Raw genomic sequence first — 16,182 nt, forward strand, 5'->3', positions numbered from 1 at the left:
TTTAAAATATATTCAAATAGAAAGCAGTTATTTTAAATAGTAAAAATATTTCACAACATGAATGCTTTTGCTGTATTTTAGAACAAATAAATACAGGCTTGATAAGCAAAAGAGACTTTTTTTATAAAACAAAAATCTTACTGCTCAAAAACGGTTGACTAGTAGGTTATACAGATTACAGAAATGTTATATTTATATGCAGCCCGTCAGGATGCTCTCTATAGTGCAGGTGTAGAATGATCTGAGGATGATGGGGCTCATTCCAAACTTCCTCAGCTGTCTCAGGAAGAAGAGGCGCTGGTGTGTCTTCTTCAGCACTGCATCAGTGTGTGTACACCAGGTGAGATCCTCACTGATGTGTATCCTGACACCATTTAGTCAGGGTGCTCACCTCCTCTCTGTAAGCCGTCTCATCGTTGTCGGTGATCAGGCCTATCACTGTTGTGTCATCAGCGAATTTGACGATGACGTTGGAGCTTTGTGTGGCTGCATGTCATGCAGGTCGTGTGTGTACAGGGAGTACAGGAGTGGACTGAGGACACAGCCCTGAGGAGCAACACTTTTAAGTGTCAGCGTTGAACATTCTGACCACCTGACTTCTGTCTGTCAGGAAGTCCAGGATCCAGCTGCATAGAGATCTGTTTAGTCCCAGAGTCTAGAGCTTGGTAACAAGTGTGGCAGGCACTGTGGTGTTAAATGCTGAGCTGTAGTCCACAAACAGCATCCACACATAGGTGTTCTCATTTTCCAGTTGGGAGAGAGCAGTGTGTAGGGTGAAAGCAATAGCATCATCTGTGGAACGGTTGCTATGATATTCAAATTGTAGCAGATCCAGTAAGGCAGGCAACACAGAGCAGGTGTAGTCTCTGACGAGTCTCTTAAAACACTTGCTGAAGATGGGTGTCAGATCAACGGGCCTCCAGTCATTTAAACATATGATCTTATTTTGCTTTGGTATGGTCACAATAGTGGAGAGGGACAGACAGAGAGAGGGAGATGTTGAAAATATCTGCAAAAACCCCAGCTAGTTGTAATGCGCATGCTCAGTGCACACGGTCTGGGATGCCATCAGGACCCGCAGCCTTGCGGATATTCACCTGTTGGGGAAGGATCATTTTATATCTCTCAGCTCTTCTGCAGCAGCCGCAGGAGCGATCTCTATATGCGGGGTGTCGTCAGCCTCAAAACAAGCATAAACTTTATTAAACTCATCCAGTAGAGGGGCGATAATGTATACATACAGCTTTTATACATACAAAAAATGTCTGCAATACACTATTTGTCTATACCTGTAGAAATGTATTGACTAGATGAAGTACATATATTTGTGCTGCTTTCACCCTGAATATACACTCATCTAAAGGATTATTAGGAACATCTGTTCAATTTCTCATTAATGCAATTATCTAATTAACCAATCACATGGCAGTTGCTTCAATGCATTTAGGGGTGTGGTCCTGGTCAAGACAATCTCCTGAACTCCAAACTGAATGTCAGAATGGGAAAGAAAGGTGATTTAAACAATTTTGAGCGTGGCATGGTTGTTGGTGCCAGACGGGCCGGTCTGAGTATTTCACAATCTGCTCAGTTACTGGGATTTTCACGCACAACCATTTCTAGGGTTTACAAAGAATGGTGTAAAAAGGGAAAAACATCCATTTCTATTGAGACATTCAGATGGTAGAGTCAGAATTTGGCTTAAACAGAATGAGAACATGGATCCATCATGCCTTGTTACCACTGTGCAGGCTGGTGGTGGTGGTGTAATGGTGTGGGGCCTACCTGAGCATTGTTTCTGACCATGTCCATCCCTTTATGACCACCATGTAGCCATCCTCTGATGGCTACTTCCAGCAGGATAATGCACGATGTCACAAAGCTCGAATTGGTCAAATTGGTTTCTTGAACATGACAATGAGTTCACTGTACTAAAATGGCCCCCACAGTCACCAGATCTCAACCCAATAGAGCATCTTTGGGATGTGGTGGAACAGCAGCTTCGTGCCCTGGATGTGCATCCCACAAATCTCCTTCAACTGCAAGATGCTATCCTATCAATATGGGCCAACATTTCTAAAGAATGCTTTCAGCATCTTGTTGAATCAATGCCACGTAGAATTAAGGCAGTTCTGAAGGCGAAAGGCGATCAAACACAGTATTAGTATGGTGATCCTAATAATCCTTTAGGATATATATATATATATATATATATATATATATACAGTACAGACCAAAAGTTTGGAAACACCTTCTCATTCAAAGAGTTTTCTTTATTTTCATGACTATGAAAATTGTAGAATCACACTGAAGGCATCAAAACTATGAATTAACACATGTGGAATTATATACCTAACAAAAAAGTGTGAAACAACTGAAAATATGTCATATTCTAGGTTCCTCAAAGTAGCCACCTTTTGCTTTGATTACTGCTTTGCACACTCTTGGCATTCTCTTGATGAACTTCAAGAGGTAGTCTCCTGAAATGGTTTTCACTTCACAGGTGTGCCCTGTCAGGTTTAATAAGTGTGTTTCTTGCCTTATAAATGGGGTTGGGACCATTAGTTGTGTTGTGCAGAAATCAGGTGGATACACAGCTGATAGTCCTACTGAATAGACTGTTAGAATTTGTATTATGGCAAGAAAAAAAGCAGCTAAGTACAGGAAAACAAGTGGCCATCATTATTTTAAGAAATGAAGGTCAGTCAGTCCGAAAAATTGGGAAAACTTTGAAAGTATCCCCAAGTGCAGTCATAAAAACCATCAAGCGCTACAAAGAAACTGGCTCACATGCGGACTGCCCCAGGAAAGGAAGACCAAGAGTCACCTCTGCTGTGGAGGATAAGTTCATCCGAGTCACCAGCCTCAGAAATCGCAGGTTAACAGCAGCTCGGATTAGAGACCAGGTCAATGGCACATGGAGTTTTAGCAGCAGACACATCTCTAGAACAACTGTTAAGAGGAGACCGTGTGAATCAGGCCTTCATGGTAGAATGTCTGCTAGGAAACCACTGCTAAATAAAGTCAACAAGCAGAAGAGACTTGTTTGGGCTAAAGAACACAAGGAATGGACATTGGACCAGTGGAAATCTGTGCTTCGGTCTGATGAGTGCAAATTTGAGATCTTTGGTTCCAACCACCGTGTCTTTGTGCGACGCAGAAAAGGTGAACGGATGAACTCTACATGCCTGGTTCCCACCGTGAAGCATGGAGGAGGAGGTGTGATGGTGTGGGGGTGCTTTGCTGGTGACACTGTTGGGGATTTATTCAAAATTGAAGGCATACTGAACCAGCATGGCTACCACAGCATCTTGCAGCGCCATGCTATTCCATCCGGTTTGCATTTAGTTGGACCATTTATTTTTCAACAGGACAATGACCCTAAACACACCTCCAGGCTGTGTAAGGGCTATTTGACCAAGAAGGAGAGTGATGGGGTGCTGCGCCAGATGACCTGGCCTCCACAGTCACCGGACCTGAACCCAATCGAGATGGTTTAGGGGTGAGCTGGACCGCGGACTGAAGGCAAAAGGGCCAACAAGTGCTAAGCATCTCTGGGAACGCCTTCAAGACTGTTGGAAGACCATTTCAGGTGACTACCTCTTGAAGCTCATCAAGAGAATGCCAAGAGTGTGCAAAGCAGTAATCAAAGCAAATGGTGGCTACGTTGAGGAACCTAGAATGACATTTTCAGTTGTGTCACACTTTTTTGTTGTGTATATAATTCCACATGTCTTAATTCATAGTTTTGATGCCTTCAGTGTGAATCTACAATTTTCATAGTCATGAAAATAAAGAAAACTCTTTGAATGGGAAGGTGTGTCCAAACTTTTGGTCTGTACTGTATAGGTGTGTGTGTGTGTATATATAGTAAACTCAAGTCACCTTTATATAATGCTTTTAACACGTATGGGAAAGAAAGGATTGTAACAAAGCGATTGAACCGCATTAAATAGGAAAATAGTGTGTCAATAAAGCAAAAAGGCAGTTCATCATTGAACTCCTCAAGTTCAGTGTAAAAGGTATCTGTGCAATCAAGTCAACAATATCACTGGAAATTAAGTGTCCCCAACTAAACAAGCCAGAGGCGATGGCGGCAACGAACCAAAACTCCATCAGTGACCGAATGGAGAAAAAAACCTTGGGAGAAAACCAGGCTCAGTTGGGGGGCCAGTTCTCCTCTGACCAGACGAAACCAGTAGTTCAATTCCAGGCTGCAGCAAAGTCAGATTGTGCAGAAGAATCCTCCGTTTCCTGTGGTCTTGTCCTGGTGGTCATCTAGGAGACAAGGTCTTGGCTGTGGATCTGTCTCTGGGGCTCATGTAGTTGTCCTGGTCTCCCCTGACATTCAGGGCTGATTTTGATATTCAAGGTATTATCAAATTGCCTGAGTTTTGAGAACGCAACGGACGTTGAGGATTATAATGTAACAGGAGCTCATTCAAATACTGAGGTGCTAAACCATTCAGGGCTTTATAAGTAATAAGCAAGATTTTAAAATCTATACGATGTTTGATAGGGAGCCAGTGCAGTGTTGACAGAACCGGGTTAATATGGTCATACTTCCTGGTTCTAGTAAAAACTCTAGCTGCTGCATTTTGGACTAACTGGAGTTTATCAAGCATGCAGAACAACCACCCAATAAAGCATTACAATAATCTAACCTTGAGGTCACTTCAGAAACACTTGGAAAAACTCACATGAATTAGTATTTCACTGGGAATGTGATGGTTTGACAAACACATGGACATCAAAAACATTGAACCAACAGTTTTATTGACTGCGCACTTTAACTCCAAAGACAAGAGATGATTATGAAAGTACTTAAAGAAATTCTAGTTGCTCTACTGATCATGTACTGGTTACTCCACTGCACATGTTGGATCACTTCCTCCTCACTCTTATCCTCAACATGATCCCTGACACATCACTTACCCCTCCACATGTCATCTTTCGACGTAACCTATGCACACTTTCACCCTCCGGGCTTTCTGCAATGGTTTCATCTTCACTTCCTTCCCCTAAACTGTTACCATCTTTTGATGCTAACAGTGTTACTGATACTTTCTGCTCCACTCTTACATCTTGTTTAGACACTGTTTGCCCCTTATCTTTCAGGCCAGCCCTCAGTTGTACCTGCACTCACTCACATCATCAACACATCTCTCCACACTGGTGTTTTCCCCTCATCATTTAGACAGGCTCGTATAACTCCACTACTTAAGAAACCCACCCTCAACCCATCTCTTTTAGAGAACTACAGACCAGTTTCCCTTCTTACTTTCATTGCAAAAACACTTGAACGAGCTGTGTTCAAATAAGTCTCTATTTCTCACTAACAACAACCTCCTTGACTGCAACCAATCTGGCTTCAGAAGTGGACATTCAACTGAGACTGCCTTGCTCTCAGTTGTTGAAGCTCTAAGACTGGCAAGAGCGGAATCCAAATCTTCAGCACTTGTCCTGCTTGATCTGTCCACTGCTTTTGACACGGTTAACCACCAGATCCTCCTGTCAATCCTACTGGCAAAAGGCATCTCAGGAACCACACTTCAATGATTTGAGTCTTACCTATCAGATAGATCCTTCAAAGTATCTTGGACAGGTGAGGTGTCCATGTCACAACATCTAACTCCTGGGGTGCCTCAGGGCTCAGTTCTTGGACCACTTCTCTTCTCTGTCTACATGGCATCATTAGGTTCTGTCATTCAGAAACATGGCTTTTCATACCACTGCTATGCTGATGACACTCAACTCTACCTCTCATTCCATCCTGATGATCCGATGGTAGCTATTCGCATCTCAGCTTGTCTAACAGACATTTCTTGCTGGATGATGGACCATCACCTTCAACTCAACCTTGCCAAGATAGAACTGCATGTGTTTCAAGCAGACCCATCGTTTTATCACAATTTCACCATTAAGTTAGGCACATCAACCATAACTCTTTCAAAAACAGCTAGAAGCCTTGGAGTTATGATTGATGATCAGCTGACTTTCTCAGACCACATCCTGCAGATTTGCTTTATTCAACATCAAGAAGATCAAGCCCTTTCTTTCAGAACATGCTGCACAACTCCTTGTTCAAGCTCTTGTTCTGTCCAGACTGGACTACTGAAGTGGCCTCTTAGCAGGTCTTCCAGCCAGTTCTATCAAACCTTTACAATTAATCCAGAACACGGCAGCAAGATTAATTTTTAATGAGCCAAAAATAATACACGTCACACCTCTGTTTATCAATTTGCACTGGCTACCAATAGCTGCTCACATAAAATTCAAGGCATTGATGTTTGCCTACAAAACTACTACTGGCTCTGCACCCATTTACCTAAATTTGTTACTTCAGACTTATGTGCCTCTAGAAGCTTGCGTTCTGCAAGTGAACGTCGCTTGATTGTGCCATCCCAAAGAAGCACAAAGTCACTTTTACGGACTTTTAAATTAAATGTTCCCTCCTGGTGGAAAGACCTCCCCAACTCAATCCGAGCAGCTGAGTCCTTAGCCATCTTCAAGAATCGGCTTAAAACCCATCTCTTCCAGCTTTATTTGACCCTCTAACTTTAACACTCACTATTATAATTCTATTCTTTAAAAAAAAAAAACCTAATCCTTTTTGTATTCTATTTTTTGCATTTATTATGCAATTGTGTGTGTGCGCGAGCGTGTGTGTGTGTGTGTGTATATATATGATATCTATATATGAATGTCTGTGTGTGTGTGTGTGTATATATATATATATATATATATATATATATATATATATATATATAAAGACCTCCAACACTAGCTTGCTCCATTCTTTTTTTTATTCTATTTATATTATTTAAGGCGAGACACTGCAGGTGAATAGGGCAAAACAAATAACTAATAGTTATCACCTTACTTACCCAGTTGATTGATTACATTGATTGCAAACATTTTTGTATTACAAGTTTTCAAAAATGTTACGTTTAAATATGCAAATGAGGCATTATTTAATGAAATGTGCTAATTTGCATAAATGTCTAGTACAAAAATCTGAACACTAGATGAAGTCAGTTCCAAATTTGTTTAATTGACAGAGTCAAATGTTTTTACAAAGGGAATTCTGGTTATCTTTTTTTGTCACTTTGAACAGCCAGAAAACAATATATTTTCACAATTTTGGGGGGAATAAATTGTATATAATCAAGGAAAATGTATATGAACAAATCCCTCTGTAAAAATCCTCAGAATATAGACAGGAATAAAAATTTCAAGTGTGGTGTGTGTAAGTGCTACTGAAGTGGAGATTTAAGGCTCAGTGTTGAAGAAAAAACTCATTTTGAGAAGACGGCCTTTAAAAATGTATTGTAATTGAAATCTATTGACACAAACAGATAAAGTGCTATAAAAGAAGCACTTAGTGTTTTTGAATGTTTTCCTTCCACTAGTTTGAAAAAGCACTTTATGAAAAACCAAAAACTCAAAATTGACAGGTGCTTGATAAAACAGTGTTTTTGCCTGCAGTGTCTCACCTTAAAAGCCCATGCTACGTGCTCTGTGTTAACCTAACTGAGACTTGTTATAGCACATATATCATTGCTCTTTTTGATTGCTTCCACGGTCCTCATTTGTAAGTCGCTTTGGATAAAAACTTCTGCTAAATGAATAAATGTAGTTGCAAGAGATGAAACTAGAATTTTTTTTTTTTTTCGCATTTGCGATAAAGTTTGATCTATAATGGATTGCAGTTAACATACAAAAACATTAAAAGGTTGCACTGAAGTATATTCCTAGGAGTATTGCACAAGTAATCTAAACTGTGCTAAAGTGTATTACTTTTCATAAAAGTTTGGTTCTGCTGTGATGCTAGGGACTAAGTCACTTTGGATGAAACTTCCAGGCCATGGAAACTAAGTGAAATACAAACATAAATTGAAGTTGACTTTTCCTCAGAACAAACCATTTTATTTGGTCATTCGATCATTGGACAAAAATTAAATCTCAGTAGCACCCCGTCTATGCAGCACACAGTGTTTCAGTGTAACACCTTCAAAATCATTATCAGCTCTCCACACTGTGCAAACAAGCTAGTATGCCGTTTCTGTAGGTTCAAGTAACCCCCTGGGATATAAAGCATTGGCACCAAGAACATCCAGATTTATACACCTGCTTCCATTTCCAATTAAATACAAAGACACTTTTACTGTACATGCAAGACAGTTTAATGGTTTAACAGCATCTCCATGAAAACTGCATTGCAAAGCTCCAGTAAAGTTTAAATTCAAGAACATTCTAAAGAACCAATGTCCAAACTGGCTGTTGCACTTGGTCTTCAGGGCATCATTTTTAGGAGCATTTGTGGTCACTTTTAAATCACTTTTGCCATCTGCAGGAGCCGTGTCTGCCTGGCAGGCAAACAGCCCGAAGAGCCTCTTCATAACCAAGACCGATGGAGTTCTTGACTCCTACCAGACACTTTCTTTGAAGATTCTTGGTCAAACAGGACGCTCCAGTACAGGATGTAATCTGTAGAGATCAGTTTTTAGAGAAGACTTCCCAATGCTCATAAAATTACTACAGCGGTTTTACTACAAAAGCAAGTCAAGATCATTGATAACAGTTGGTGGCTAATACAAGGGCTACAAGTATTAAAGCAAAGTATGCAAATGCAACACATTTTCGGAAGAGCTGGATACTTGTTTGACTTTTAGCTCTGCATGGTTGGGGTCTTCTCTACCAAGCAAGTTTAATCAAAGGTGCCTAGAACTTCCACTATGGCATCTGGAATGTCCTAGTCAAATTTGTTGATGCATTAAGATCCTTTACAAAACTTCCTGAAAATGACCCGAGCCCAGGGTTTGAGCATGCGCTTGACACTCAAATGACAATTTAGGTTGGCAAAAGACCACTCGATTTCAACAGCACTGAACTCTGCATAATTCAGACTACGGTGAATTGTAAAAATAGGATTTGAATTACCTCACAGATACAGCCAGTCTGATACATGTTGAGGTTCCTCTTTTGAACGGAGGAGAGTTGGTCCCAACGCCACACAAGGTCACATAAACCAAAAACCATCACTCCATCCACAACATGTCCTTAGGGGAGATAATTTTTTTTTATATTTATACACAGTTTTTTTTTTTTTAACTGTACATGCAAGTTTGAACCTAGAGAGGTCCTCACTCATTAAACCTTTGAGATTCATTACTCCATTTGAGTCTTTTCTTTGAGGAATGTAACGTTGAGGACAATTACAGTTTACTTATGAAAGGTGTTAAAGTTCTCAAATGCTTTGAGCTTTTAAAATGGAAAAGGCCAAGTTGATCTGGTTGGAATACACAAGACTCTGAACTCATCCCAAACACACAAATCTCTTGTTGCTAGGACACACAAGTGAAAACAATGCTCTAAAATAGACTCCATATCAAATGTGTGATTATCTATTCAGTTTTTTAGCTTCAGATGACTAGTTGAATTCACTGCGAAATGTTAAAACGCAGATTGGCCAAAATCTGCAGACTGGCTCGGACTTGCACAGACTCCTCCAGACTGCAGATCAGGCCATAACATGTGAAGTATATTCCAGCCTCAACTGAGGTTCACAACCAGCATCAGGGTGTTCGGTGTCAACTCAAACTCGGCCTTTAGATTAGTAAATGACTTTACCTGACAGCAGATACTCGCCGTTTTCCAGATAACCGCCACATGAAGTTTTATCTGTGTAGATGACCCAAATTGCCTTTTTATTGGAAGGCTTGTACTTCTGAATTTAGATGAGAAAACACACACCACTTGTAAACAACAAAAACTTGGCAAACGTAGAATGAAATGGTTCCAGGTACATTTTCTCACCGTAATAACTTTGACACTGTATGCAACCAAGTCGGGGCGAGCGCTGGCCACATTTCCAATGACCTTCACACGAATCACTAATGGGTAAGTCAGAGGTGACAGTTAAATTTAGAAACAGATACAGGTTCATACTTCATATTTAAAGTTTTTAGATTAAACCCAAAAGGACCGGTGACAGAACGTAGGGAAGCAGACAACATTGGAACAAATTGGGAAACACCAATACATATTTTTTCCATTAATCTCATTTCAAAAAATAAATATATATATATAGATAGACGTGAAGTGGGCGATTTCTGGGTGAACCATCCCTTTAAATAAATGACACTATATAAAGGAAAATTTAACTTACAATTTACTTTAATTACAGGCTCCAGTCACAGCACTCTCCAGTGATGGGCTTGTTACACCAAAGAATTGAAAGTGACTCATCACGGCTTTCAAAGGCATTTACTCATTACATAACAGTAATTACACTACTAGTTACATTATTATCAGTGCTTTAAGTGGGCCGGTGCGCACCGGTACTCAGTACCGTCACTTCCAAATATAGCTCTTGAGTGTACCGCCACCTCTCCGTGTGCCCAGAACTTGCTTTTAGCGTACCGGTACGCTCATTTGGACATCTGTTTTAATAGAGGTTTTAATCTTTTGCCTGCGCAACCGCTTTTCAGAGCGCCCTTCACAATGCAAGCTTCCTAATTAGTCTCACCGAGAGCAGAGACTACATTACCCACACCCTTGAGTTATACAAGTGAAAAGCGCATGCGCCGTCAATAACCGTGACTGGAGAGAGAGTGTGAATCACACATAATCGGCTCAGTAAAAATTCAAATACAGTGAATAACACATAATATGCTGTCCTGGCTTCAGGTTCTGAGAACTAAAAACCGTTCTGTTCATATGGCTCGCTGGCTGATACCCCACCAAGTCTAACGGATTTCGCTGCAGGTCAGATGCAAGCTAATGAAGTAATGCAGTAGCTCTTTCAGGAAGGGTGACCAGACGTCCCGAAAAATTCGGGACAGTCCCGAAATCTATTGTCTGATAAACATTAAAAACTGTCTGCGGAGGTGGAGTCATCCTGCAACCAGCCCCCGCCGGCTGCTCATTGGCTGGAGCATCTTTTTTCTAAGTTCTAAAAAAAAAAAAAAAAAAAAAAAATAAGTAGGTGGCTAGGCACGAATTTAGATATTCATTTATCTAATTAATCTATATGCACAAACACAATATGACCTTTTTGTCCCCTTTTTGTTTTAAAGCTTGATGAAGAGCGCGCAAGTTACTGCAGCTGCGAGGAGGACAGTGATGCACGCATACAGGAGTGATTGACAGTTCACGGCATGGTGTACAAAAAAAATAAGTTTAAAGAGTCAGCGTTACAGAAAGGTCTGATTTACGCACTGTTACAACAGTTAATTTTTTTTTTTTTTTTTTTTACACAATGACATTTGAGTTCATGATTTTAATGTTGTTTCTTGTGGCAGACTGAAGACTAATGACAGACGGTTGATCTTTGAATAAAAATGTGTTAAGGTTTGAAATTCTCTCTTTTATTATAGGCTACGCAGTTTAATATCATAAGCCCCCCCCATCCCATCACCCAAGACTGCAGACACCGCCCTTAAGGTCGTCTGTTGACTGCTGTATATAAAACCCCTTCAATATAGTTGTTGTTACCTCAGGGGATGAGGGGAGTCATCCAAAAAAAATAAAATAAATAAAACACATGCAAATATATATGCTATAATAGAGTAGCCTACCGGCACCTCTTTTGGGCCACTTAAAGCACTGATTATTATCCATCACACAAAATGAATTTGCATTTACACATTACAACTGTAGCCCGACATTTACCTATGGCTATAACTTTATTATGACTATTTTTATAGTCTCAAGCATTCAGAAATCATGCAAAAGGAAGTTCAGCAGTTTTACGATGATAAAACCATGGTTTATTTTTGTAAGGGTTGTATGATGCACGTTTTTTGTTGAAGAAATTATAAAGGCCGTGTCATCTATAGCAAAAAGGTGGCCAAAAATGAAAGATTAAGTGAATATTTGAATTAAATGTTTGGTCAGTAGCCTAAACAAGGATTTGATTGTCCTGTAAGTGTAACAGCAGCCGTTACATGGCATCTGGCTCCCTTTGCAGGCATTTGTAATGACAGGTACATAAATTGTTAACTTTGTATTTGCCTACAATATGCTTTAACAGTGTTAACCAATCATTATTGCCTCTTCTTTTAATATAATGCATTTTAAGTCATTTTAAAGGCTATTGATGGCTAAGGTCGGTTTTTATAGCAACAACAAATTACAGTACATTAATACTTTGCAAGTTATTATTTGTAGTAACAAAACCATGGTTAATTTGCAGTTACCATGGCTACAAGAACGATGATTTGTGGCGTTATTGTTAACCATGGGTAATTTTCGTAAGGGAACCTGAAAATTCACAGGAATGTGCCTGAAAGTGATAAACAGGCCTTGTTTTTACCTAAATTACTTATTTTAATACATTAAAAATGTATAAGGTGTGCATTGTAGTTGACACCTAAATGAACATTACAATTGTTTTTTATGACTAGCCCAAGTCATTCCTCAAAAGCTGACATTAGAAAAGTGTATACCAGTATCGCATGTAACTTTAGAGACGGTCCTTAAATTTGAGACTCTCGAACATCCAACGTCAAGCCAACTTTATACCCGTTTTTTTTTTTTTTAACATATACTTTTAGATTTATTTTCTCTGCACCGGATTGCTGATGTCCTTTACCGGGCATAGAGGTCCATCCATCAGTTATGATCATTCAGCCGCAGACATGAGGTGCGAGCGGTCGCGAGCGCGGATGGGAGAATAGTGCATGTTTTTTTTCCCCCTTTTCTGAGCAACTGGGATGGTGCCACCTCTGGGAGTGGGTGCCCTACGCTGATGCGTACTCCGTGTATAGGGACCGGCGGTAGGCTAGCTACTGCGTTTACGGTTGCTGTAGCTAGTGGATGTTGCGGTGGAGATAAAGTCTAAGGTGAAGTAGGCTAATGTAATGTTTCCATAATTTAGACAGAAAAAAAAAAAAAAAAAATCTCGAATGTTGCAATACAAGTCTGCCTCACTTGTCATGTGCATCTTGAATCTATTTGTAGCTATAAGTTCTATGACATTAATACAGTTGTCTGATTCTAGTCAAGCATTCGGAAATCACGCAAAAGAAAAGCATTTTACGATAAAACCATGAAAAAAAAAAACTGCCAAAAAGCACTGCACTTACTATAGCTGGAGCATGGTTCATTTCCTTAGGTCACCAGGGAAAGTTAACGGATAATAGCCTACCCGGTCAGTAAATGATCCGTAGGCGACAAAAGAGCTTGGAGTTTGTTTGCAAGCACAAGTGTTTGAACATTTTAGAGACTGTCCCACATTCTACAGCACTCACAGAGGAAGGGCAATGACTTAAAAATAATAAAAAAAAAAAACTTGCAGCGCCAGTATTGGAGCCTTATATGTCGATACGATCACAGTACAGTAATTAGGCCTAGCCTACTGCCAAACACTGCCCTCCATAAAGCTATTGTGTGGTTTTGTGTTTTTATTTATCTATCCATCATCATCATCAACATCATCTCAAAACATGAAACCCACAGGTTTGCATATGGCACCTATAACGGTTCCCATTTAACTAGCTAGCCTACAAATGTGTTTAACTTACCAATATCAGACTCGCAGAACACCTGTTGAGGGTGTCTTTGAAGACATTTACAGCCCTCGGCCACCTGCTCGTTCAGTCCCACAGACAGGAAGAACAGCAGTCCTAGAGTAACAGCAGCAGACAGCGGGACACTCATACTCACAGCACAAGATTAAACAATATACTTAAGCTAATGACCAGATAGAGCTTTCTTGTTCTTTCTCTAGAGAGATCTAGATCGTAGCATCTTATATAGCTCTTATATTTCCCGCCCATCTGACCTCATTAACAAGGTTGCCAGGGTTTACAACAAAACGCGCCTAATCGCAATCAAGAATTGCCCAATTGCGTTCCGGTGGGTAAAGTAAAAAATAAATAAATAAATAAATAAAAACCAACAACCGGATTTGGCAACACTGCTCACGACCCGCATCTCAGTACTACGGTGGCCGAGAGAGCTCAACCCGCTGCAACTTAGGAAACCGCATAGAAATAGAAAAAGCACCAGCAAATTAAGAAAACATCTTTATCAGTTAGACAACACATGTGCTGCAAATATCACAACCAAACACAGAAACGCGCTGCAAGTAGTAGCTATAGCCTTTATTCTTTTTCCTTGGCGTTAACCATTTTACCATTACCAATGTTTTTTTGTTGTTGTTGTTTTTTTTAGGTGATTGCCATTTGTATAACCACACAACTATGTTTAGTGTAATTTGTGATTACAATGTTTTTCAATAGTAAAACAATGGTTCAATGGTTTTCTTAAGGGAAGTTGTAAAAGTAATTTAGTCAGCTTATGTCCTTACAGTAGGCCAGTGGTTCGTAAACCTGTCCCGGAGTACCCCAGACCTGCACATTTTGTATGTCTCCCTCATCTATCACACCTGATTCAGCTCATCAGCTCATTAGTGGAGACTGCGAGGCCTGAAGTGGGCGTGTCAGATACATGGAGAGGTGTGAAAACTACTGCAGTATGTTAACTGTGTATTTCCAGCTTAATAATATCGAATATAGCAAAGGGATAAATTAAGTAGGCAAAAAATTTGTAGTATATTTTATTCCATGTCGTTGTAGATCACAGGCTAAAGTAAAATTCAAATGGCGTTTTATGAATAAAGTTGTCAAGTCTGCTTTGTCAATAACATGCAGCAGCCTGAAAATATAATATTATTTATTATTATTATTATTATTATTATATCTTGCAAGCACCACTAGCAAAGAATCGTTAGGATTAATAGGCTCTGCTGTCTGCCGCTTCTCTGCTGTTGAAGATGAACTGAGCTCGCAGAATACAGAAGAGATGAAAGGGGTGTTTCAGCGCCGCCCACACATTCAAACAAATATTAAAGCATAATCTCATTTTATACCCATAAACAAAAATACGAAAAAGCCAACTAAATTTTTGTTTTCCGTTTCTTAAACAAAACGAAAAAACGAAAATCAAACCATTTCTCATTTATCTTTATTTATTTTTAAATCAAATGACCAAAATATACACGTCCATAACCTATTTGTAAACGGTCCGTGTATATTTTGGTCATTTGATTTTCTATTTAAAAATAAATAAAGATAAATGAGAAACGGTTTGATTTTCGTTTTTTCGTTTTGTTTAAGAAACGCAAAACGAAAATGTAGCTGGATTTTTCGTATTTTTGTTTGTGGGTAAAAAATGAGATTATGCTTTAATATTTGTTTGAATGTGTGGGCGGCGCTGAAACGCCCCTTTCATCTCTTCTGTACTGCACCGACAAGCGGCAACCGCAAACTCAGTTCATTTACACCAGGAGAGAAGCGGCAGACAGCAGAGCATATTAATCCCGCGGATTCTATACTAGTGGTGCTTGCAAGATAAAATAATAATAATAATAATAATAATAATAATAATTAATTAATTAAATTAATAATAAATAAAAAATAATATTATAATTTTCCAGCTGCTGCATGTTATTGACAAAGCAGACTTGACAACTTTATTATTTTAATTATTTTAATTTTTATTTATTTTATTCTAGGCCATTCATAAAAAAAAAAAAAATAGGAAAAACCCAACCCCACATTTATAATTAAATTTATATTAAAATAAGTTACGTTTTCCCCATAATTAGTCTACTTTAAATGTTTTAATTATAGGCTATAGGCTACTTATAATTATGAACTGAATTCACGAATTCTGTAGATGACAGTATGAATATAGTGATGGTGTGACATCATTACAGATAATGAGTTCAGACGGGAAACACTGCACCTCTCCTTGGTTTCATTTGAATTACATAGGCCTAAATATAAAATTATTATTATTATTATTCTATTTAAATGGATTATTTTAAAAGTAGACATCATGTCCAGCTAGACATGGTTCGTCTGATGCATGAGCCTGGTTCATTTCTGACGTTTCAGAAAGAAGTTAATGTAGACCGAGATGGCAGAAAGCACATCGTGTTGAGTTTGGTAAGGTTTTCGTGTTATTTAGGGTGTTTTACAATCCAAACTGACGGAGCTGAAGCTCTTTCCCCTGTTTTCGGGATGGAGAGTGTGGAGAAGTGCAGCAGACTACACTCTACAAGATAAAGCTTCAGTTGCTGTTGTTTGTAATAGCAAATGAAAACATAGGCTACTTGTGAGGTTTTTCTTAAATAGGTATAGAATAAAATTAGTAGGCTAAAAATCCGCATAT

General features: G+C 39.2%; 2 protein-coding genes across 2 annotated transcripts in view; one reads left to right on the plus strand and one right to left on the minus strand.

The window, feature by feature from the left end:
* The window catches only part of LOC132119151 (synapsin-2-like), a 511,637-nt gene that overhangs the window by 454,909 nt on the left and 40,546 nt on the right, over positions 1-16,182 (plus strand). The window lies entirely within an intron of this gene.
* Positions 8,168-13,748, minus strand: LOC132119154 (metalloproteinase inhibitor 3-like). The gene is made up of 5 exons (XM_059528912.1): positions 13,527-13,748; positions 9,817-9,893; positions 9,631-9,727; positions 8,941-9,059; positions 8,168-8,487 (listed from the first exon to the last, which is right to left on the minus strand). Exons 1-5 carry the CDS (start codon positions 13,660-13,662, stop codon positions 8,335-8,337), a joined length of 582 nt encoding a protein of 193 aa, XP_059384895.1. The 5' UTR covers positions 13,663-13,748; the 3' UTR covers positions 8,168-8,334.

The sequence above is a fragment of the Carassius carassius genome, chromosome 38 (genome assembly GCF_963082965.1).
Source record: "Carassius carassius chromosome 38, fCarCar2.1, whole genome shotgun sequence".
NCBI classification, from domain to species: domain Eukaryota; kingdom Metazoa; phylum Chordata; class Actinopteri; order Cypriniformes; family Cyprinidae; genus Carassius; species Carassius carassius.

Coding starts and splice junctions, on each gene's coding strand:
- LOC132119154 (XM_059528912.1), bottom strand. CDS start 13,662: ATGAGTGTCCCGCTGTCTGCTGCTGTTACTCTAGGACTGCTGTTCTTC. Junction 9,728..9,816: donor ACAGTGTCAAAGTTATTACG/GTGAGAAAATGT, acceptor ATCTAAATTCAG/AAGTACAAGCCTTCCAATAA. Junction 9,060..9,630: donor CGGCGAGTATCTGCTGTCAG/GTAAAGTCATTT, acceptor ATCTCCCCTAAG/GACATGTTGTGGATGGAGTG.